Below are 25,429 nucleotides of genomic sequence, written 5' to 3'. Positions count from 1 at the left end.
TTTTTTTACCTGTGCCACTGCTGGTGGAATGACCTGCACTAGAGTGAGCTCGAACTGGCCAAACATCTTGGATGAGGTGGGAGTTCTTGCACTTCACCTGACCGCAAGTTACATAAAACTAAAAGTTATTTAAACTATTTTAATTTTACCAGGTAAGGCCCACTGAGTTGTACAGCGACCTGGCCACAAATGATAGCTCGATGAAGTTGCTTAGCACGTGAAATCTATAGCAGCCAAATACTCTGAACACACGTTGATTCTAAATGTGGAGGGAAAAACCGCAGGACCCAGAGAAAAATCCACACGACCACTGGGAGAGAGACACCGCAAACTCCAAGTATACAGCAGGCCTCAGGGTCTGGATCGAACCCACGTCTCCTGTATACCAGGCAAGGTAATTTATGCTGGTGGATGGACAGAAGTTGTACGGAGGATTTAAAAGACTTGCACCATTTTTTCAACTGTTATGCCAGGAGATTGATTTGAATTGGCAATTGGTTTTCAAGTTCAGTGTTCTAATGATTAAAAATAGTGAATAGTTTAGTATTACACCAGGGCAGCATTCCACCTCCTTAATCTTAATGTCATGTCATATCATAACTCAATGCAGCGTAGTGGAACGCTATATGCAGCTGGCAGAATTTGACACCTGCTCGATAGTTTACGTTCAAAAGGGGCTTCGAAACTATTTCCATTGATGGCACACGCCGTCGTCGCTCCCCTCCTTCAGCTGGATCCCACGATTGTTCGAAAACTAAATAAAGAATCCTGGAACTTGAATAGTAATGATCTCACGCTGTGATTTATTATTAAGATTGGCTGGACAAGGTCCTTGTATAGATACGTGGACCGTTACTTATTCAGTTGCCTGTAGTTTTGTCCCTTGTAAACCATGACTTCATAAACACTGTAGAAGATGGATATAATCATACCTTTATATAAGTATAGCACTCGTATAAGCAACATGTCCTTCCAACACACTGGTGGAGTTTGGGAGGGCAAATGGTAGCTTCTGACACAAGCACATCTTGGATATAAGGGCACCTTTCCTTGCTTCCAAGAGGTGTGATAGCCTTCATCCACATGCATGCTTGGTAATGAGTGTGTTGTGGGTGCGTGGGCGAGTTTAACGACACATTTATATTTACATTGTCTAACTCAAAAAAACCCTGTAGATTCATGTTAGGGCTACACCACTTTTGTAACAGTTTCAATGCAATAGCAGAGGTTTTAATCCACTTCTCGACCACTTTGGCATAAAGATGGAATGAGAACCCGCACCCAATGGTGTCTGCGAATGCAGGATTTTTTTTGGTTGGTCCTCTGCCAGAGCTTTTGACTGTCGGCCCATGTTGCACAATCTGTCACACTTGCTTGGTTGCCTTTTCTCTCTCTCTTTTACATTGTTTGCACGACTTTGTGAAATCTCTGCCGGACCATAGCCAAGCTGATCGATCGCATGCCAGTCTGTCCTTGCTAATTTTTTAGTGGAGCTGTGACATCACAAGCAGAGCTATTCGCGAGTTGGAGGCGTGAAGCATTGGGCGTCATCCCCTCATATGTGTGGGTTTCCTTGGGAATCTCTAGTTTCGTCCTACATGCAAAATAAAGTGTGAAGATATAGCTTTCGTCAATTCTTTGCTGGATAAGTTTCTCCACACTATTGTTGGTCCATGGGAGGTTGTTGACCACGTATCGCCACACTGGTCCGTGCGGGTTGGTGAAGGGGCACCTTGGATAGGTTCAGATATCATTCGCCACAGCCGTGGCCCAGAAATGTGCACTGGTCACCAGATTTATACCATGATGCGCATGCAAAACACGAATGAAATTAGCCAAACATCCCAATAGGTTCCCCCTGAAAAAAAAGTCTTGAGACTTGGGGAGGCATTCCCGAATTTATAAATGCATTATCAAATTGAACCCATTGCCATCCACCTCCCTTTAAAAGATTGATTTATGAAAAAATCCACTTTTGACATGCAGGATCATACACATGTACACACAGCTTGTAGTTAATCCATTGCTAGATTAGGGCCACACCACACTGCGAGTAATGGTAGTTAATTTCACCAAGCTTCACCGGTGTCAGCTCAGCGATTTGACCTCTTGAGCCACCTGGCCACCACGATCACCAATGTTGTGCGTAAGAGCTGGACTGGCTAATTTATCCTTATGGTGGTATCCCGGGGTACCAAATAATACAAAATGGCCGAGCCAATTAAATATTTTATTTCTGGGACACTTTTTCCAGGGGTGTACTTAACTCCACGACTGGGGTTATCAATCAATCCGAAATCAGTGCTACTCCGCGATGTCGAAACGCAGCGAGGACAATTGCCCCGTAACCCTGAACGCTCGTATGTACCATAGTGCATCGTGTACAGCTCGTCGAGATGAGTCGATTGCCACATCGCCGACCATCAACAGACTAAAACTGACTGCATCACGGACATGCGAGAGCCGGGGTACTATGGTACCCCGGGGTACCGCCATAAGGTTCAATTGTTCAGCAGTGGCCTCCAAATTCTTTAATTTCATCTCGCTGCCATCTCTTCCGCTGTTTTCCTTTGCTTCCGTTGTCTCCTCTTGCTCTCCACTCCATAGTCAATATTGTTTTCGATTCCCGATTTATGTAAATTTAAAGACCTAATCATCCCAGCTCGATTGTGTGTGTGGTGCGGGGAGCGGTAGTACAATGGTTAGTGTGCGCTGCACTGTGAACCCGGCGACTCGAGTTTGATTCCCGCTCATGGGTTAACTCCAGTGACAATTATCTGAACTGGTCATGGGCCTCCTTTAGGTTGACTCGGCCTCAAATGAGTACCAAGTGCGGTATGTAAACATTGCCACTGGAGAGACAAAGGTGGCCGGGCGTGGTGCTGCCCACTCAATCCCTCGTGTACCGTTCCGGCCTTTATAGGTGCTCGCTTAACAGCACTTGCCCCGAAAGTCTGTTGGAGGCTATACAGGCGATCTTTGTCTTTGTTACACTTGCACTTGTCTTCACCGCCCCATCTGTGTCTTCTGCCTAACCACCGCTTCTCTCCCGCATCCGAGCAGCAAATCCAAGCGCTGGTGGCACCTCCTAAGAGCGACGAAGAGCACGGCGGGGGCGGCGTGAGCGCCGCCTCGCTCGCCGCCTCACGCAGGCACGAGCGCGAGGCGGCGCGACGCACCGGCCGTGCCAACAACCATGACACCTGCGACAGCTGCCGCGAGGGCGGAGACCTCCTGTGCTGCGACCACTGCCCCGCATCGTTCCACCTGCAGTGCTGGTGAGCGCGCACCTCTGCTGCGTACTTCACTCGCCCCCCCCCCCCTCCCCGGGCACGTTAGTTCACTCGGTGTTCTGTCTGTAAATGGGTCCGAGGCGACACACAATGCTGCTGTGCCGCTGCTCTCTTCCTCTGTCCCTACGTGCTTCCTGTGCTGAACACATTTTCTAGCATCACCGTTATTTTCCCATCCTCTTGGTCTTTTGCTAAAGAATCTTCCCTCGATCACGTTATTCAGCTCATTCCACTTCTCTACCACCTACCCTATCTGTTTGTTGAACTTCTTTCGCACTGTACGTAACCAACCTTGCTAATCGGAGCGAGCTGTTCCCTCTATTTCCTGCCCAATCCAGATGTTCTTCTTGATAGATGGAATGAGTCCACGCTCTTCTCCCACTTCACGCAGGACCTATTCGTTTGTTTCTTTCTTTTTAGCACGAGTCTCAAACCCCGCAGAGCATCCGTTCGACGGCTTGGCAAGTTTTGCAGTCTGACCTCAAAGTCTGACGATGACAATTACCAAATTCTTCAGATTATACGGTGCATTTTTCCCCCTGTACATTTGGGAGTGTCTTTTAATCAAAAGCATACATTGTCATACGGAAGATGTGCTTTAATGTACTTCAGAATATTTTTTTACGGAAGATGGTTTTCCATAGCAATGCAGTTTCTCTCTGGAAGACATGTTTTGAACTAATTACCAGAATCATCTTCCAGAAGATGCACCTCCCCGTTTTTAAGCAGCAATATGGCTCTGTGATATGGTAATCTGCCGACTTTTAAAACGCCCATTAAAAGAAAAATACTCGTTGGTTAGGGGGTGCATCTTACTTTCCAGAGCATCTTCTATTCCAGAGAATGAGGTGTGATTTAAAGGACCGTGGCCTTTTTAAAATACAAATTTGGGGCAGCCGTACGTCTATGGCCGGTGTGATGAGAAGCTCACGTACCGCTCGCCCGAACTCACGTCAGACATTCGCCACTCGCTCAGCACTCACCACTGACCCCCCCCCCTCCTCCACCACCCCCACGCACCCCACTACTGTGGCACCGGTTCACCACGAGGGTAACAATGAGATAAAATAAACACACGGAAATCCAGTGCAGGAAATAGTCGTGTCATACAGTCTGCAGCTCAAACCCGCATTTAGCAGTGCAAATCTCCATTAGTGGACATGAACCGTTGGTGTAAATTCCTCATTGTTATGGCAGGAGGCAGTCTCTCCATAATGCAGACACTGTTGGCCTTCCTCAAAGTGGTACTGCTCTTTTACATTTTAATTTCCTTCGTATAAAAGTCTTAAGTACCGGTATATTTATTGGCTTATTAAGCTTTCTTTATATGTCCATATTTTTGGCATGACGTCTACACAAATACTGATTTGTACATGTCGTTAACGGCTGTGAAGGACACCTTATGTTTTCTTTTGTCGTGCATCTTCCTTGCATTTACAATTTCGCCTAAAATCATTGGAGCAAGGTTCTGGTTGCACGAAGGAACGAATTAAGGCATTGTTGAGATCAATTCCTGTGGCAGCCTTGCAGACTGAACGATAACAATCCCTCATTAATTACGTTTACCTGAACATTTGGTACTTTTTTCTAGTTATGGGTCTTTGCCAGTGGACGTGTTGACCTATGCGTCTTCCAACACAGAATTAGGTTGTGTTTATTTGATTATAACTCAAGGTTTTGAGGAAAGGGCACTGCTAGTTAGGAAACTGGAGCGCATCCTAATTTTGCGACGTATGAAGGGCACGTCATTGTGGTAAAACGCTCTGCTGTTTCCTTTTAAGCCTGGTCAACACTAAGTGATATCTACAAGAGATGATTGTTGCCAAAACAATTGCTCCATCTTTAACGACAACAGAATAAAGTCTTGTATTCTCGGCGAACCGTTTGGCAATGGATACGCACTCTGATGTCGCATTCTCTTTGTCCTGTTCCTGGGACCCTGAGAGTTTTAACAGGAAGTCATGTCACAGGATGTTACGTCCCTTATGCTTAGCTGTTGCACGTGGCTACTCTAGCTTGAAAGAAATGTTTTGATAATCCCGAATTATTTGCTGATTGAAATTGGCAACCATCTGTGAGTTTTTACCGGATGCACAGCTTGACCCAGAGATCAAACCCCGTGAAATTCTATGAAATTTCATTGTGCATCTTGTGCTTTGCCTGTGCACAAGATTGAATTTAATTTGAGTCCCTTCAGGTCAGCGACCCAGAACACATTTCCTCACCTGGCGCACCACATCTAGTTTCCCTCTCATTATGGCTGTAGCTCATAGTTGCCTGACACTGCCTGGAATTCAGTTACCCAGAAAGTTTTTGGTGACAAATGAAGCACTGCTTGCACTTGGGTAACCAGCTGCTCCATAGATGAGCTGCGGTAAGAAGTTTGCACGAGAGTCCTGCTTGGGTCTAATTATTGAATGCTGACCTGGACCTACAGCTCGACCCGAAACCATAACCCACTTCAACACTGCCATCTTTCCCCTGACCCGATCTGATCCGCTTTCATTTCACCCGCATCCCGATCCAAACCCGCACCTCTTTTTTTTTCAACATTTTCCATCTTTGTTTAGATTCTGTCTTATTCTCGCAGTGTCGTGTATGGCACATTTGAAATGAAAATCAACTTATAGTAGTTTATCGTCGGTCACCCATGGGTGATATAAGATGCACATTATCCGAATCGCAAGCCGTAAAAACGTCTTTATTCCGACCATAAACTGATCCGGGTGTGGGTGACTGCAGTCCCCGACCGATACAGGACTCTGGTGCGGGCGAGTGTAGAAGCACGCGGTGTGGTTACTAACCTAGCCCCCACCCTCCTCGCTCCCTCTTCTGGGTCCTCTTAGTGACCCACCGCTCAGTGCCGAAATGCTGCCGTCTGGAGAGTGGATGTGCCACCGCTGCACCATGAGGAGAACGGTAAGACACCATCAACATGTCCATCTTTACTGCTTAAAAATAAAATGCTTGGTGTTTTTCTCCAATTTCACCCCGATCGTTCTGTTAGCATCATGTATGTATATTGAACTTCTTCCCACCGTATGTAGCCAACCATGCTAATCAGAGGTGCGTGAGGATGACAACAAACTAAACACAAAACAGTTCTAAAGAAATGAGATTGCAATTTAGATTTTAAAGTACAGATAGTCCTCTACTTACGATGGAGACGCGTTACGACGACCCCATCGTAAGTCAAAAATATCGTAAGTCGAAGATGGCCTAGCCTACCCAGGAGTCTTAAAGAATGGTGATAATTTATCGAAACAGAGAAATTTACAGTACCGTACTGTATACTGTATGTATTTATTAATTACAATACTGTATTACACAGTAAAATGTAAAGTTAAAAAAAACAAGGTAAATTCTTAGCCTACCTATATGAACTGCAATTTAATAGAAAGTTTTTTCAGGAAACAATCCTGTCTGCTATAAAAACTTTTAACATGCATTGAGCACCGAGGCAACTTAACTCCGTCGACCGTTGGTGAGAGTGAGGCATCACGCAAGGCGGGAGATGTGTACATCCCGGCAGCGTCCCAACGTATAGTATCGTACCTTGTACGCTGCTGCGTTTGCCTGCCGTGCGAAATTTAAAATATTTTACAATTTTGTCGTATCGCCATCGTAAGATCGAAATATCGTAAGTCGGAACATCGTAACTAGGGGACTGTATATAGCTCCAGTAGCTTCCTAATATCAGAAGGAAGAGCGTTTCAGACGGTCACATAAGCGCATCTGAAAGCGCGCAAAGCAGTGACCGTCTTTGTTTGATTGTTAACCATTGGTTCAATATCAATGTGAAAAATGATTAAGCTTTATTATTGTAACTAAATAAATGTTAAATATCCCAATGCTGAAAAATTACCTGGCTTTACACATCAACATCACACCCGACTGTTAAAACCTGGCAGGACCCTCCTGAAAATATGCCTTGAGACTTGGTGAGGCTTTCCTTGGCAAACATACGTAATAATTAATTTATTCTGAAGCAGCATCTGTTTCACACCCCGTTGCCATCACCCCTGCCTGCAGAAGAAGGAGGGCAAGTTCAAACCGGGCGGCAAGAGCTGGCTCATCAACGGCCTCCTGGAAAAGCACTGCAGCAAGCGCCCCTCCGTGCTGCTCACACCCGTCGACGCCGAGCTCGAGAACGTTAAGCTGCAGGCTCTCCACTCGGCGCGCGCGACGGCGGTAGCCACCACCACCTCCATGCCCAAGTGGGAAACCTATGCCGCTCCCACCACCACTGCCGTCGCCATCTCCGCCGCCTTCGCCGCCGTGTCGCGGCCGCTCTGCGAGCAGCATAAGCCTGGCGGGCCTTCCTCCTCTGTCACCGAAGCTGGCGGCCACAGGGTGGCTGTCTGCGTCGACAGCAAGCGGGAGGGCTCTAACTGCACGGCCAAGCCGGGTCTCAGAGCAAACTCGCAGGACGGCGATGACTTTGCCGCTATCTCGGCGACAGGAGCGTCGTCGCCGCCCATCGCGGGGCCTTCGGAGGCGCGGGATGGGGCAACTGGAGCTGTGGCTGCCCCGACGGTTTCTGTGGCCCCGGCGACTTCAGCTGCAGCCCGACCCCTGACCCCAGCGACGTCCAAGTCGGGCAGCAGCACGCCCACGACGGTGGAGGTGGACGACGGGGACTCGATCGCGGGAGACGAGGGTAGCGGAGACGACGGAAACGGTGGGACGACGACGATGCTGATGGGACAGCAGGATGAGGATGGAACCAGGATGAGCGGCGTCACGTCGAGCAGGGGGATGGCCGCGACCGCGGCGCCACCCCTCTCCGCCGCTGCCGCCGCGTCGGCTGTGACAACGGCCGTGACGACGCCGGCGGTGGTAATGACGGTGACGAGGCAGAGGAACCCGTTTGAGATGCTGGTGGTGGCCGCCACGGAGAGGAACCCGACGCAGTTCCAGTTGCCATACGAGCTCACTTGCAGCACGCCCTTGCCTGGTAAGTGAACACTGAGGGTGTGCGGTTGCGATGGGCCCTGGTGCCATGATCTTACCACCAGAACCATCGTCCTCACTACTGTCATCACAACTTTTAAATCTAGATTGAAAACTAATTTATTTATTTAGAACTGCTTTTTGTGTTTAGTTTGTTGTCCTCCCCCCCCCACACCTCCGATTAGCACGGTTGGCTACGTAAGGTGCCAAAGAAGTTCAACATACAATCACTATCGCCTTCGTCACAGCCACCATGAGCACCACCACATTCACTAGCACAACTGCCATCACTATCATGGTCACCATAATTGCAACCTCCACTCATTATCGCCATAACTACCTTTACCACAACCAGCATCAACCTCCTCGTGCTCGCGAACACAACTTGGTGCTTGGTCTTTAAGGCTCTGTGTGTGTGTGTGAAAGGGACGAGTAAGAAGCGTCGGAAGGAGGAAGCGGGCGGGAAGCACGCACGGCGGTCGCCACACGAGCTGGACACCCACGGTCTGGTGCCTCTGCCGGCGCGACTCTGCTACCTGTGCAGCAGGTGAGCGTGGTGCCTCGCCTTGAGCACGCCGTCGACCCGTGGGCGTCGCAAGGATCCGCCGAGTCTAGAGAGTCGGATCGATTGTTACGCTCGCGGGCGGCGTATCAAATCTCACATGTCGCAAATGATTATTCGTGTTCGTGCAAATTGCACGGAACAAAGTTCAAAGAGGACTGATCTGTGCGAGACATTATGCATGGGACTGATAATCTAGGCGAGACGCACGGTAAAAGATAAATGGACTTCGTAAACGATGCGGACGTTGCAAATGAGACGCAACATTCGCCTAACGCCAGACAGATTAATAAGAAAATACAAACCAGATTGACGACTCGTGACAGGGACGGTGACAGTGTTGACGTTCTTAAACCTCCGTTCGTTTCTCTCGCTTTGGCTTCTGTCCCCGCTGATGCCATTTGCTGTTGGCAGGAGCTGCCGGGTGGCTCCGCTGGTGCAGTGCGACTACTGCGCGCTGCTCTTCCACCAAGACTGCCTCGACCCGCCACTCACCTCGATGCCCACGGGACGGTGGATGTGTCCCAACCACCCCGAGAGCCGGCCGGTACACCACACGCGTACACACACGCACAAACGTATATTCACACATGGTCACACAAGAACACTTGCTCTCGCGCAGACACGAGCGTACACGCTGTTAAGCGCTCACACTTATACAGACTAATTCGTACACACACGCTTGCACGCATGCGCACACAAACATTCGTATGTGCACTCCCGCACATTTATACACACTCCCCTGCACACATGCTCTCATGTATGCTAACAGTCATGCACCCTTGTACACACTTGCGCTGGTGTGCACTCACGACTGACCACCTCTTGCTCTTTCTCCCTTTCCACTGCCCTCGCTCGCTGTAGCTGAGCGGGGTGGCGTTGCCCCTGAGTGGGCGCTGCCAGCTCTTCTCGCGGTTTCAGGGCCCCGTGCAGCAGCACACGGTCTCCCTGGGCTTCCTGCGCCGCGTGCACCGCAAGCGCCCACCCAACCGCTCCCCCGCTTCCACCACCGCCACGACCGCCTCCACGCTCGCCCGCAAGGCCCTCAAGGTTGGTGTGACGACATTGGCCATGCTCGCCATATTGACCTGGCCACTACTACATATTTCGTTGCTTTTTGGTTTGAAATTATGGCATCGTCGCTGTTTGTGTTCGCCAGTCTTCGACGAGATAATCCGAACGTGTCCAACCTCGACATATTTTGGAAATTCAACGAGGTTGAGCCTTGGTGATGCCTGGATGAGCAACCACCATGCATACAATGCGTGTTATAGTCTGCTGCAGGGTTACGTTGATGGCAGCAGAGGGTAGTATAGAAAAATCCTTTGGTGTACTTTATTTCTCCGGTGGCACACCTGTGCTCCCCACCTTCACCATCCGCAATGATCAGTGCTGGTCGTGGGGAAAGCATCTCATCCAGCAGTGGATGGACAAAAGGGCTCTACATGTACATGTGGTTGTTCAAGTGTGTTCCTATTTTGTCCGGTCAGGTGGTTGCGATTATAAATTACACCCAAAGCGTAGCCTTACCTGAATATTGCCAGGTCAGCTTGGCTGGCGCAAATGGTATTTCACAGACACTGCGTGGCTTATCCAGACATGCAGTTTTTCTGTAATGGTACCATAAAAAAAACTTTGCGGCGCCGACAACCCGGCACCAAGCCACCTCCTATCATCTCCCGCTGCTGCCCTCTGGCCTGACATGACACCTGACCCTTGACCCCCGACCCAAGGTTCCGGCTGCCATCAAGGCTCATTACGAGCACCGCCCTCCGCTGGGGCCGCCCGCGGGCGTGCGGCAGTGCCAGCTCGTGTGCACGGAGCCGGAGCCGCCCAGTGCCGGGCCTCGCCTCGCTGCTGACCGCGAGCAGGAGGAGGTGAGTTCTCTCTCGGTTGTAATGGTCAATTGAGCACAATTGCCTTCGTGTGTGCCAAGCAATGCTACCGACAGGCACCAGAATTGTGCATACTTCTGTGTGTGTGACAGAGGGCGGTGTAGTGGTTGTTGTGGGGAGTGGCAGTGTAGCGGTAAGAGCTGCTGCGATACAGACCCGGCGACCCGGATTCGATTCCCGCCCACTAGTGACGATTATCTGAGCCGGTCCTGGGCCTCTTCTAGGTCAGTGCGATGTGGTGTTGACTACCCACCCCTATCGTGTCCCGTGCTCACTAACAGGACTTGCCCCAACAGTCTTGTCAAGGCTATAAGAGGTCTTTGTAGTGCTTGTATGTATGTTGAACTTCTTTCGCACCATACATAGCTAACCATGCTCATCGGAGGTGCGGGGGAAGGACAATAAACTTAACACAAAAAGGAGTTCTAAAGAAATGGTATTTCATTCTATATGATTTAAAAGTGCATCGCTCCAGTGGCTTTCCAGACAGCCGCAGAAGCGCATCTGAATGGGCGCGCGATGCATTTCACGTCTTCATGTACTGTGCTGTGAAGCCTGGCCATCATCCCCTCGTGTGCCATTGCAGCCTTGATAGGTGCTTGCTCACAACCCTTGCCGCACTAGTTGATAGAGGCTGTACGCTGGGTTTCTGTGTGTATTAGGCTTCTCAAGTGGTTGTGATTGAACCCGGGATTACGAGGGTTCTCAATTATTCTTTTTCTGTGGGTCTTTAGGTAAAGTCACGTGTCCTCTGATGTATGAAGTCACCCATGGAAGTGGCTGTCTTACATTTAATACTCTTGTGTGCGATTTACTTTTTTGGATGGGCAATTTCTGCCGATCAGTCGTACTACGATTTTTTATTCACTTATAAGACTTGTTTCATTGATTTAAATTAAATTATTTTGCCTGTAGTTAATGTACCAAATAACATGTGTAAGATTCAGTTATCAACAATGCAAAATGAAGTGGTCATGATTCATGAATTTTTTTTTTACAAGAAATACAAATGAGACTAGATTGGATGATACAAATCAGACAAACAATGTGAGTGAGATGAAAGAAACGAGCCTAACAATACAAAAAAATAGACATTGCACCCAAGATGGACATAACATACATGGTGGACAGTACAAACAAGATAAACAATACAAGTGAAATTCGATCTTACGAGACGCTAAATAAACGAGACGGACAATACAAATGAGACATTACGTTACATACAAGACACACAATATAAGAGTAGTATAAGGAAGACAAAGATTAATCCATTAATTGAATCTTGGCCTTGTTGAAGGGGTGGCAAATATTTGAAGACCTACCTTTCACCACAGGCATAAATGGCAGCTCGACCAAGTGAATCACACCCCTGACCACTGGGTAAAGGAATCTCTGCTTTCTGCTGACGTAGGCTTGACTTTTTACTGCACATCGCGAATACAGATTCACCTCTATCCACCTGGGAAGGGCACCTCCACTCACCTGGGAAACCACTTGACTCTCAATCCAAAAAGTCAATGTGGATGTTCTCATTGTGTGCGCTTGTGCCGACCGCGTGCAGTGGCTGCGGAACGTGCTGGCGCTGCAGTCAAGCATAGCGCGGCACCTCGCCGTGAAGCAAGCGCCCTCAGCCGTACCGCGTTCGGCGTGCGGCCCGAGTGAGGGGTTGTCGAAGCTCGCGACCTCTGACCCGGCCCTCCCTCGCCTCCACGTGGCCGCCCCCCTTCGGAGCAGAGTGGCGCCGGCAACGTTGTCGTCATCAACGTCATCGTCATCATTGCCGCCTTCGGTCACGGACGTGAAACTCCCTCCACGTCTTTCTAGCGACATGAAGGTGAAGGGAGAGGCAGAGCAGGGCCACAGTCCCTCGAGGTCCAATGGCCCTTCGCTGGGCAGCAAGGATAGCGGTGGCGGCGGCGCTGGTTGTGACGTGGCCGAAATGGATGCGATGGACTCGTGTTGTGAGTCGTCGGATTTGGCACAGCATGGAGTCCTGGCCGGCCAAACGAAGGCATGTGGCCTAGGGGAGGAGGGTGGCTGCGGTGTCGTGAATCACCTTGCGCATGCAGCGCATGCGCCGCAAGCACGGTACGGTAGCGCGACGACAGTAGTGCTGGTGGGGGAGAAGGGTGACCGGCGCACTCTCCTACCCGACGGACCCAAGGTGGAACCGGGAGCCCCAGGAGGGACTGGGCCACTTGGGGACCCGACGGGGAGTGGCGATGCAGCCACGACAGCGCTGACGGCGACAGCGGCCGCCCTTTGCCACCTCAACGCGTCGCTGTTGGCACTTATGGACGGCAAGACAGGTACGCCAACGCTGACTCTAACGTGAACCCCAACCCCTGCTATCTCCTACAACTAAACCACAAATCTTAACACTCTCTAAACCAAGCCATAACTAAAACCTCGTATAAATCCGTTAATTTGGTATTTGTGCCATTCTTATGGTGCAAGAATATTGTAAATTTGCTATGTTGCACGAATGGAAACTTAAAACTCTGCATTGAGGGACCTGTGGTCATCCAGAACAGACCATCTTACCTATATGTCATTTTTTGTCTGTCTATGTGGATGAAACTTGCGACGGATTTAACTCACGAACCGTGGGGTTTTCGTTTAAAAAAAGTACCCAGGTACCACGCGATAAGCCCCGTGGTGAGCCAGCGCTATTCGAATTTCGCGTCTGTCAACTTTAAAGTAGTTAAATTAACAATGTATTCCCTTTTGTTATTATATTACTCCGCTGAGCGCGTGCCAAAGCACTCATCTACGCATGCGCGACAAAGCAGAGCCGTGGTTGCCCCTAGCAATGCAGCCTGCCAAGGTGCCACCTCGGCCGGCTGGGCAACCTAGGCGAGGCCGGGGGCTCTGCACGGGACTCGGCCTCACCACGTCTGTGTGCAGTGTCTGTGTGGTGTGTGTGTGTCTGTAGGGCAGTTGTGGAGAGAGTGGAGAGTTTCCTATACCTGGGCAGTGTGCTCATGACCGGCTGCGGTTTAACAGCAGAGGTCTCACTCCGAATCAGTCGAGCGGCATTATCTTTTCATCGGTTGCGTAACGCTGTGTGGAAGCTACATGGTCTGTCGCTCCGCACGAAGCTTCAGGTCTTCTCGGCCACTGTCATTCCCTCGCTTCTCTACGCTTGCGAAACGTGGACCCCCCTAATGGAACATCTTCGCCGGTTAGAAACATTTAGACTTGTCTGCCTACGATCCATCCTGGGTTTAACCAGGCTGGATTGAGTGAGGAGCTCACAAATCCTTGAAAGATCTGGACAAAGTCCCATCAGTGAGCTCCTCCGGCAGGCAAGGCTGCGTTGGCTGGGCCATGTAGCCCGCATGCCCAGCCACCGCATGCCTAAACAGCTTTTGTTCAGCCGGATTGAGGGGGCTAAACGGGCGCGGCACGGGCTAGAGAAGAGATGGAGTGATGTGGTACAGGAGGATGTGGAGCTGAGTGGACTTGCCAATGACTGGTACCAGCGGTGTCAAGATCGGCCTCTGTGGAGGAGGCTCGTGAAGGACGCTACTGGGCAGTTGGAGGCAGTCACTCTCCAACAACAACGGAGGGCGGAGGAGCAACGCTTACAACAACGAGCGGAGCGCCGGGTGGCTAAAGCACAGCAAGTTGGCACAGTAGGCTGCACAGGTGGTGCATCAGCCAGTCGTCTCAGTCAGTCGACCTGTGGCATCTGGGTCTGCCCGGTGACCTCCTGCCAGCGGGCGTTCGACACTTCACGTGGCCTCAAGGTGCACATAGCCTGGCACTAGCGTCGTGGTGACGTCACCGCCACTTAATGGCGAATGGCGGTTGTTGTTGTCTGTGTGTGTGGTGTCCGTCTGTGTGTGTTCATACTTTCTAGGTGCTGCTGCTCGCTACGAACTAACAACAGTCTGACACCACCATTACCACCACGCGGTGGTGGTAGTTGTGTTGGTCTCTGTCATCGTGTATTTTGTCTGTTTTGACTATAGTAGTTACTACTAGAGTCAGTGGATACTACTATCGTCAGTAGTTACTACTATAGAGTCGGTAGATGCTACTGCAGTCATTAGATACCACTAGGGTCAGTAAATACTGCTACAGTCAGTAGTTACTACTGTACAGTCAGTAGATACTACTATAGAGCCAGTAGATACTACTATAGAGCCAGTAGATACTACTACAGTGAGTAAATACGACTTCAGACTCAGTAGATACAACTATAATCATTAGATACTACTGTAGAGTCAGTATTTACTACTGTAGAGTCAGTAGTTACTACTGCAGTCAGTAGATACCACTATGGTCAGTAAATACTGCTACAGTCGGTAGCTACTTCTACAATCGGTAGATACTACTATTGAGTCAGTAGATACTACTGTAGAGTTAGTAGATACTACTGTAACGTTAGTAGTTACTACTATAGTCAGCGGATACAGTACTTCTATAGAGTCAGTAGTTACTACTATAGATACTACCGTAGGGTCATAAGATACTACTGTAGTCAGTAGATTCCACTACAGTCAGTATATACTGCTGCAGAGTCGGTAGTAATGACTATAGAGTCAGATACTGCTATAGAGTCTGCAGATACTGCTATAGTCAGTGGATACTACTGGAGAGTCAGATACTACTATAGAGTCATGTTCTTGGTTCTTTCGGTAAAGTCATGTAAAAGGGAAATAATAAAATAAATACAATACAACATACAAAAATGTATTGAATTTTATAATGTTTTATTTTGATACAATTTTATTTAATTATGTGAAATTTGTATTATTTTATTATTTCCCTTCTACGTGACTTTACCGAAAGAACCAAGAAGATGAATCCCTGCAGTCACGAAAACTATAAATCGAAATACTATAGAGTCAGCAGATACTCCTCACTCTATTGTATGTAGGGTGTGTAGGTATATATGCCTAATGCGGGGATACAAATATTTTTTCAGGAGGCTGGAGGTTGACATTTTTGGAAACCTTTTAGATAAACGATTTACCCGCCACTTCCTATAACTTTTTGGACTTCTGCAACCCTCCTTATAATTTTGTTGACAGACAAATGGACAAACGGAACGCCGGGCTTTCACATTAGCTTAGTACTTGTGTGTGTATATGTTGTGTTTTTAAGATAAGTTTTGAAATATATTTTTCCCCTGGGCAACACCGGGTACTTCCCGCTAGTACAACATATAATGATAAATGCCCGATCCACAAATAAGGAGACCTCACAGCGATACACTCCACTACCCCTGACGTGGTTATCTGGCTTGACCAGCCTACGAAAGAAGACGGACGAGTACAGTCTGCCGGTAGGAGGTGATGTCACTATTTGGTTTTACCCAATTATGTAATTTGTGAGTAATTTGGAACGTGACTCCAGCACATGTAGCCTGTTCTTTTTTTAGAAGAACGTCACGGGCTCTTTAACATCCGCTGTTCATGGGTAACGTATTTGTTGTGTTTTAACGTAGCCATATTGAACCGCGCCACCTGCCGATAGCAACCGAGCCTTTTGCCTCGCCCAGGACCCCACTTGCCGGACCTGGATGAGCGGCTGGTGAGGGTGCTTGCCTGGCAGAGGATACAGCAGATTCTGAGCGGTCGCCCCACGCCGCCTGTCATGACCACCGCCGCCGTTGCTACCGCCACTGTCCCCGCCATCCCCCGGGCGTCGGACGATCTCAAGCCCGCGCCAAGCCTCCTATTCAAGACCCCGGCACTTCCCGCGCCAACCGCGAGGATTGCCGCCCCGGAAGCAGAAGCTGCAGGTGGGAGGATGCCAGAGACGTGGCCGGGAATCTGCTTTGCGATAATGGGGGATCTACGTTCACGGTGATGTCTACCATGATGTCAAGGGCGGAAGGGTCTCCGCGCTAAAATGAACATTGGGCAGGCCTCCTCCTCCTCTTTGGCAGCCTTCAGCGCGTAGGTGGCAATTACACATTCCTGCTGCAGGGCAGCGTCTTAACAGGACAGTCTCTATTGACCTACTTATAAGTGGTTTAATTAAGTACGTTCGAGAACGTTGTCCTTTAAGACAATACAAACACAAGCATTCACAACATCAAAAAGTAATACAATCTAACATTTTGTTATAAGTGTGGTGTGGTGTTTTAGTATATGATGATGTCCATTGATATTGTGTTTGAGGATTGGTAACCACTTGTGTATCGAAAGTTTAAGAAAATAAACTTTTTGTAAGTGTTAAAACTGGGTAGAAATAGGGAAAACAAGAAATGGTTCCTTTTCCGTCGTGAAGCCACCAGCAGTTGAAATGAATGGAGCAGAAAGAAAATTGGTCCACAACCTCATAGCAGATACGATAACGTCGATCAAGAGTAAATTACTTATTCGTTACTCGCATTATATTTTGTGTTATGTATTTTATAATTTTGCGAATAACTAGGTTCCATATTTAACAGAGTCTTTGCCTATAAGTGTTGGTTCAAGTAAGCCTCACTGCTGATTTAACACTGAATGTCGAAACCAGTCCAGTGTTTTACTTTTGTTGAGCCAATGCAGTTCAAATTGTCCACTCCCAGAAGGCCATGCGGCTGATCGCACGTGGAAAAAAAAACATCTTTTAACGTGGAGTGACAGGTGTGAAGGAGGTGTTTTGTCAGTTAACTGTTACTAATGTATCTGACTTTGAGCTGAACGCTTGGTTAGCGCACGAGGTTAGTTTTAGTTTTTGAGGCACCGGGGTGTTGGCATTTGAGACACTGCGGTGTTGGCTTTTGGAACCACGTGGTGTTGGCGTTTGGGACATCGTGGTCTTGTTGTCCCCGTGCACAGGACCGGCGTTGACGGAGGTGCGAGCACGCGCAGTGCTGAGCTCCGTGGACGGGCGAGGGGAGCCGGTTCGAATGCGCTACAGGGCCCTGTACATCGGCACAGGCACGCGCGCACACCCACAAATACAATCGAGCACACATGTTCAAATACACGCGAGCACACACAGATACACATGTTGCTGTCTGCTTATCTTTTTGAGCCTTCGGTCCTGTGCTCTGCAACTTTAGTAAAAAAAAACCTCATGTTCATAGCACACGTATGTTGAACTTCTTTCGCACCTTACGTAGCCATCCATGATAAATGGAGGTACAGCTGAAAGACATCCTGTATGTACAGGCCACACACACGCTACACATTCAAGGCAAATTGAGCCCACTTATCTGACATGGAACTAAACAATCACATTCATTTTTTTTCAAATAAAAAGATATACCACTCAATGTTCCTGCGAAGCGCCTCGTGGTGTAATCGTTTATTTATTATTTTCTTCTTTTCAAAGGTGCCGACATGGATCTCTGCCTGACCAAGTTTGGCCACTGCAATTACGTTTCCGGAAAGCACGCCTGCATCTTTTTCGATGAGGTCGGTTTCTCCATCGTAACTTTTTGTGACTTTTCAATCTGTTACGCGCCGCGTCAGATAACGTCCAGAGCAGTGGTTCTCAACATGTTTTGGCTACTGTACACCATCCCTTGTTTCAACCGAGTTATAACCCCCCCCCCTTGCCTGACCCAACATGGTTCTGAGAAATAATGTATGAATAATGAACATAAATATCGTAACCAATTGTCCATTTCGTGAGATATCCTAACTAGCGAGTAACTGCAAGCGAAATAAAACAAAATTCAATGGACGCTCTGCACGCACGATGGAATTTGTTTGCGCTCGCTGGTTACTCGTGAAAACCACATTGTTTACGATCAATGAGTTTAGAAAGTATTTAATAGCGTTGAAGGGTACCATATGAATTTAAATGTTATCGTTATTTAATATTGACAGATTCATACATTCTAGATTTGAAGCTTTCGTGACTGCAAGGATTCATATTCTTAGGTTTTTTCGGTAAAGTCACGTAGGTACAATTTTTTTATTTTACTTTATTAATTTTAATTTTTTACCTACGTGACTTTACCGAAAAAACCTAAGAATAAGATTCATACATGCTTATTCATCAATGACTAATGTATAATATAATTTCACACATTTATAAATCACCTCATGTACACCCTGGGGCATTGCCACGTACCCCAGGGTTCCGCGTACCCCCAGTTGAGAACCACTGATCTAGAGATCAAGGACTTGATCTGATCTGTAAAAGCTCCATCGTTCAACATAATAGTTGAAAGTTATTTCCGACTCGAACGAGCACGCACGGTGCAGTTTGTGTGATCCACGATTTTGGCTCTGTGAATCGCATCTGGAGCTCTAGATGACTGCATCTAGAGAGTGTGAAAGAGACGAGAGAGAAAGGGATGAGAGAGAGAGATAACTTTTGGAAGCTTGAAGCATCTGCAGACTTTGCACGTACGATATATTTGTAGGCCAATGTCATTATCCGCAAACAATGTGCTTTTCACGAGCATCTCCGGAATGTATATCCCTCGCAAATAACGAGGGAACACTAGTTTAGCCTAGGGTTGTGGAGCCAGCTCGACACTGACGTCCGTTCCTCCCGTCAGTTGTGATGCCCCATTTGCTGTGCGCCTTCCGCGTTGTGCAGAGCACGAGCCAGTATGAGCTGCTCAACTACAGCGAGCACGGCACGCGTGTGGACGGGGCGCTCTACGGCTGCTCGCTGATGGAGCCGCGCGGGCCCCCCACGCTGCCCCCCAGCCCGCTCGTGGCGCGAGTTCGCAGCATCATCCGTGCGTGTCACACAGACCGCGTGCATGCGCGCACACCCGTGCACAAATGCATTCGCACGTGCACACTCGCATGTATGTATGTTGAACTTCTTTCGCACCGTATGTAACAAACCGTGCTAATCGGATGTGCGAATGCATGAACTAAAGAACGATTATAAAAGTGCGGTTTCAAACACGCGTGCACTTACACGTGTTTTATACACACACGTGTTTAAACAGCATGCACAAAGACTTAAGATCCTCTTTATAGCCTTGACAGATTCTTAGGTCAAGTGCTGTTACCGAGCACCGATGAAGGCCAACGTGGCACACGAGGGGATGGGTGGCCAACACTACCCCCGGCCGCTTTTTGTCTCCCAAGTGGTGATAGTTACATAGCGTATCAGGTACTCATTTGAGGCTGAGCCGACCTCGCGGACGCCCAGGACAGGTTCATATAATCGTCACCATTGTTGGTTGTGAGCGGGAATCGAACTCTGTTTGCTGGATTCCTGGCGCAGTGTTCAAATGGCTGCACTACCGTTCCCCAGATATACATACAAAGATAAGATTCCCCATATAGCCTCCAATAGGCTGTCAGGGCAAGTACTGTTAGCAAGTAGTCGACACATACGCACTCGCATACACATGCGTATGGACACATGCACATATGACACGTATGCATGCACGTACCGCATACATACTTGTCGTGCGCACACGCACATACGTGAACTTTAACAGTGGACGCAGAGTTGGAAAAAATATGAAGGATGACGATGAAAATAATGTACGTTTTTATCTCACATCTCATCAATGCATGCCATCATTCCATCACCCATTACCCAATAACTCCAATGCCACATCCCATCAATCTGCCATTCCTCTTCCTTCACCCCATCACATAATTTCAAATCATCCAATTACTCCCAACACCACATCCTATGCCCGTCCCCATCACTCAAATTCGTCATCCCATCACCCCGTCATTCCATCGCCATATCACCCCATCGCTTCATTTTCCGATCACGCAACTTCTCCACGGCAGGCAACAACAAGAAGCCAACATCCGAGATCCGCACGAGTGAGGCCGCTGACCTGGGCGTCATGAGCGCCGACGACTTGCGTCCTTCTGCCGCCAATCCTTGTGGCTGCTCTCCCCGGCTCGCGCATCCTCACCCCTGTGGCGGTGGCGACGGCGTCGTCCAACGCTGCCCATCGAGCGCCGGCCAACGCGGCCCATCGAGCGCCGGCCGTCCGGCACTCGCCGGCTGGGAGGGGACAGCGCTGCTGAGGCACGGCAGTGACGTGCAGCTGGGCTGCCTGCGCTTCGTGTTCAGCGTGGCCGAGTTCGCTCCTCTTGTCGCCTCCGAGTCGACCGCGCGGCTTGATGCGCGGTCGACTGACGGCACGGCCGCCGTGACGACAGCGACCGCCGGCGCAGCGCAGTGTGGAAGTGCGGGTGCGCAGCACAGGACGCTTGGCGGCGGCTTGGACAAGCAGCCGTCCGTGTCGAGGTCCTTCTCTGTTCCCTGAGCGCGCAAGTTCCCCCCCCCCCATTACATTTTTTATTTTGTTTTGGTGGCGTTTTGTATTGAATCATGATGCCGTTTGTGTGATCGACCGAGCGACGCGCTGGGCCACTGTGCAGGCGCGCAGGAGAGGAGGAGGGCACTTTCGCACGTCCTGTGCCGAGGATTTATAGAAAGAGGGGACGGCGCTGCGGACGTCAGAACCACCTGGCTGCGTACGAGTAGCACGCGCACGCGCACACGCACACACGTATATATAGGCACATACGTTAGTAAAGTTGTTTGTACGCCTTTGTACCGTTATTATTGTCTTCAGTAATATTGTAATAATGATAATACGACTTTTTACATTTCTAGTATCGTCGACGAGCCTGTATGTTATTAGCGCCGAGTAGGCAGAAGATACCAGCTAATGTATTTTTGTCTTTCCTGTGCTGTGCATTGATGATTGTATTTGAGTTTTGTGATGAAACATTTTTTTATATACCAACTGTACTTTTGCCTTCCGGGGAGGGGGAAGTTGAGTACAAAAACTTTCACTGCCGTCTGACCCTCACCTTTGACCTCCCTCTTCATCCTTGACCTCTCTCTTTACCCTTGACCTCTTTCCCCCGCCCCACTCTCAGCCTCCCGTCGCAGGAAGCTGTTTCTTTATGACAACAATAACAAAGCACGCACCCGCGCTATTATTTACGCGTCCTGAGTTTCGTTTTTATAATGTATTAAAGACATTTATTTTTATTTTATTTTAATACTTGATGAAGCTGCCGTCTGGGTGCTAGCATTGTCACTGGGGCTGCTGGCGTGCTCGTGTGTGTGTGTGTGTGTGCGTGCGCGCTCGGTATCATCTCGCAAAAGCCGAGGGATCCTTCAGATGAGAACGAGTGCTCCGTGTCGGATGAGATGAGGGTTGTATTTGAGATGAGATACGGGTTGGATGCTATGAGGGTCAACCGAATGAGATGAGGGATGTTTCAAGACAGCTTTTTCTTTTATCAGACAGTGTTCTGTATCAGATGCAATGAGAGTTTTTATTGCATGACACGTGTCCAGTCCAACTTCACATGACCGTCTTGCTGGGGACTGAGGTGTAGATGGATAGGCCGGATTTGTAGAAATCTTTACAAAATGACGGGCACAAAATACTGCACTGGGTGTGTGCGATTAGTTGGTCAGGGTGTATATGTGACAGATGTGGATGTACTGTAGTATGTTGGAGGTGAGAGTTGTGTATTGGATGACATGAGGTTTATGTACGAGATTATTCTGTATTGAATTGGATCCGGTTTCTCGAGATGAGATGAGGGTAATGTATTGGATTAGATGAGGTGTATGCATCCGATGAGACGAGTTTCGTATCAGACGAGAGATGGTGGACATAACATTGACAAACTTCTAAGAATTCAAACGACGACCCGTGCACGGTTCGTTCATTGAGAATCGGAGGTGGGATTGGTGGATCATGCAGTGATTGGAATAGTGAACCGGCTCCAGAGACGAGATACCCTTCTAAATGAGCAATGAGGTGGTGTTTGCATGAGATAGTACAGCAAGTAGGTTTACAATAATCTACTGAGCGCTTGAGTTTTTGTCGCACTTTAGGATTCTTGTCACAAATAAAACTGGGGTGGTGCAGTGCGTTTAGGGCTAACATCAGTGGCGAGTAATATCTGAACCGGTCCAAGCCCCCCCCCCCCCCCCACCAATCCACACTGGCCAGCTTGGGGAAGTAAGGCCAAATAATCATGACCTAGTGATCGTGGGTAGGCCTTTATCCAATAGTGGGTTGACATAGGAGTGGAACGTATTTATTTTACGGTCTAAAATGCAACTATTACCAGTCATTTGAAAACAACTACGGCAAACATCCCAAGCAAGAGTTCTGAATTGGCCTTGGCGACTGACGTGGTTAATTCAATATCTCACATCACGGTAACACCGTCAGTGGTGTAGCTGTCGAGTGTGCAGGCGATACAATTGCACCGAGGTCCAGGCACCCGGGCTATGAAGAGGGGAATAATTGGACAAGGGGCCCCATTTTAATCTTTACACCAGGCCCAAAGCTGCTCATTTATTGCAATGTGCATATTTTAATAATAGCAAGGATGCCTCAACTGACGGTCAAGATTTTTCTAGAGATGCATGTTTTGTCGGATGTTGTGCCACGGGAGGTCGTAGATTCTATCTGACCCTGACGCCTGTATATTTGGAGTTTGCAGGTCTCCTCGTGGTCGCGTGGATTTTTCTCCGGGTCCTCTGGGTTTTCCCTCCACATTTAGAAACATGCATTTAGAATATTTGGCTGCTATACATTTTCACATGATGACCCACTTCGTTGAGCTGTCATTTGTGGTCATGTCTCTTCCCAAAAAAAGAGCTATATGGCTCGGTGGGCCTTACCTGGTAAGATAAATATAGTTTAGTTTTCTCTGTCTGCGCTTGGGAAGACACCAGAGTGGGGATAACGAGGTGCTCAATCGCAGCTATTCGAATAGGTCAACCCACTTACTGTACTGCCTTCTGCTGGTACCCCAGTGGCCCACCCCAATAGTTGGGTGTCTCGCACACACGATCTGCCAACCGCGTGGCCAGGATCGGTTTACAAGATCACGAAAGAGATGTGCACGGTCTGGCTCCTTTTCATGGATCTCACTTTTTTTAAACGCTCACAATCTCTTTCCATATCGTTTCGGTGAGGTTTTTGTTAAAGCGTCGCGTTTCTGGTTGCGTACGACCGATTATTTACCTGCACGCGTGTCCTCGAAATAACGTTGGCGCTTGCATCCTGCCGTTGCGCGCGTAATGGAGTTTTGAGGAGGGGGTTGGGGGGGTGGGAATGAATATTGCAATTGTTAAACAAAAATGAAGAGCATACAAAGCAATTATGTCTTTGTTATCCACATCTCCGTGCGGCGCAGAAACCTCGCGCGCCGGTGTGATCCCGGTTCAAATAACGCGCCGTGCGGTAACTCCTGCAGTTTTGACTTGCGATTTGCGGTGGTTTAAGTGGTGTTTTGACCTCGCTTTAATATTTCCTTTTTATGTTTTTGTATAACGTGAAAAGCAATATAAATAACACAGGCTTGTAAAATAGGCTACATTTTTTGTCGCCGTGGAAACAATCGGGATTCGTTTAAGAAAACCGATACTTACTAGCCCGGTATTTCGTGGACACTTTGCGAATACCCCCCCACTCCACCCACTTTTACCACCCGCAAAGGTGACATTCTCTGAGCTCGCCCAACATCAATCCTCGGTTATGGCGTTCAATCAGCCCCCTAATTCCTCCGATGTCTGTAAAATGAGTAACATTTTATGGGAAGTCGGCATCGATTGTGTTGTAGAGCCATTGATCCACCCCCTCCACCTCATAGAGTTTGCACAACTGATTCTGGGCCACCAGTGGGGAAGGAATGCCGACTCGGAGATTATTTTCACATGCAGGCACTTTTTGGAGGACATTTGACAGTGGGGAATAAACACTTAATCACCCCAGTTGATACTTTTGGTCGCACACGCTTTTTCCAGCTTTTAATTGGTGCAGGGAAATTGCTAAATTTCCGCTATACTCCCGATTTCCTGTTTTCCCACCTGAACAATGTTCTCTCTGCTAACACATCACTCAAACTCCGTTTAGTGTTTTTATATGCAACCAGATGCGGATATGAACATCGCCCGTCAGCTCGCGCTGCCAGATGACAGTGTTAACCTGTGACATTGTTTTACGTTACTAAGCCACCTGTAGTCACCGCGTACTTGAGACTGAAGCCTCCTCACCCCCAGTAGCAGAACGCACGCACAGCAGCCGCAGCTCAAGAGACAATGCAAAAGGGACGATGGGGGGAGCTGTGAGTGGAGGGCCTCCCAAACTCCAGCCCTCGCCGGTCTGGTCCCAACCACAGTCCGGCTTTCCGTGTTTACAATTATTCGCCGTTGGCGGTGCAAAATTCGTTTCCGTGAATATGGAAAGTAAACGGGAGCGTTCGGGTCGTCGTGGGTTGGAGTTTGAGACGCCCTATTTTTCGGGCCAAAGACCTCGCAGCTCCTTTACACTTTCGTGTGTCATTTCATTTCTGTATTGTGGCCACGTGGTGAATTAATGGACCCAAAGGGTCTGGCATATGAGATTGTCTTCTCTTACTTTGTTTAATGTTATATTATTATTTTTTAAATAATAGTGATGATAATTACTACGTTGTCGTGGTTGCACCATTTTATACGTATTATGTGCTCTTGTTGTTTGTGTGGTTTTTTTGTTGTTAAAGCTATTGCTATTATTAAGGGTTTTTTAAAACGATGGTCGTGGAAAGACTCCCAGCAGAAGCGTCGCGTCGTGCAGTGGTTGTCCCAGTGTCGCTCGCGTGTGTGTGCGTGCGCCTTGCCGTGTGCACTACTGGCGTATGTGTTGTACATATGTACATGTGTACATACAGGACGTGTTTTGTACACGTACAATCATATGTGGCGTGTGGATTGTAGTATTATGACCACATTCGTTGTTATTATGATCATCAGCATCAGGGCTTAATTTCTCATGGCCCCCAAACCCCCCCCCCCCCCGGAGACCCCCC

General features: G+C 48.6%; 1 protein-coding gene across 3 annotated transcripts in view; it reads left to right on the top strand.

The window, feature by feature from the left end:
- PHF12 (PHD finger protein 12) overlaps positions 1 to 25,175 on the top strand; it is a 30,443-nt gene extending 5,268 nt beyond the window's left edge. Inside the window, exons 2-15 of one of the 3 annotated variants that reach the window (XM_078611685.1) lie at positions 3,064 to 3,278; positions 6,140 to 6,212; positions 7,326 to 8,250; positions 8,673 to 8,793; positions 9,223 to 9,355; positions 9,673 to 9,858; positions 10,542 to 10,685; positions 12,265 to 12,537; positions 12,868 to 13,012; positions 16,216 to 16,458; positions 17,486 to 17,587; positions 17,985 to 18,067; positions 19,206 to 19,422; positions 20,375 to 25,175. In XM_078611685.1, the coding sequence (XP_078467811.1) occupies positions 3,064 to 3,278; positions 6,140 to 6,212; positions 7,326 to 8,250; positions 8,673 to 8,793; positions 9,223 to 9,355; positions 9,673 to 9,858; positions 10,542 to 10,685; positions 12,265 to 12,537; positions 12,868 to 13,012; positions 16,216 to 16,458; positions 17,486 to 17,587; positions 17,985 to 18,067; positions 19,206 to 19,422; positions 20,375 to 20,862 (3,348 nt within the window). In that variant the 3' untranslated portion in view covers positions 20,863 to 25,175. Of the gene's footprint in view, positions 1 to 3,063; positions 3,279 to 6,139; positions 6,213 to 7,325; positions 8,251 to 8,672; positions 8,794 to 9,222; positions 9,356 to 9,672; positions 9,859 to 10,541; positions 10,686 to 12,264; positions 13,013 to 16,215; positions 16,459 to 17,485; positions 17,588 to 17,984; positions 18,068 to 19,205; positions 19,423 to 20,374 lie in introns of all 3 variants that reach the window. The other 2 variants (XM_078611684.1, XM_078611683.1) reach the window with 2 other exon arrangements.
- The last annotated feature ends 254 nt before the right edge of the window (positions 25,176 to 25,429 follow it).

The sequence above is a fragment of the Lampetra planeri genome, chromosome 37 (assembly GCF_965212315.1).
Source record: "Lampetra planeri chromosome 37, kcLamPlan1.2.h2, whole genome shotgun sequence".
NCBI classification, from domain to species: domain Eukaryota; kingdom Metazoa; phylum Chordata; class Hyperoartia; order Petromyzontiformes; family Petromyzontidae; genus Lampetra; species Lampetra planeri.
Note: the sequence above shows the minus strand (reverse complement) of the source record. Positions and strands in the feature narration are given on the sequence as shown.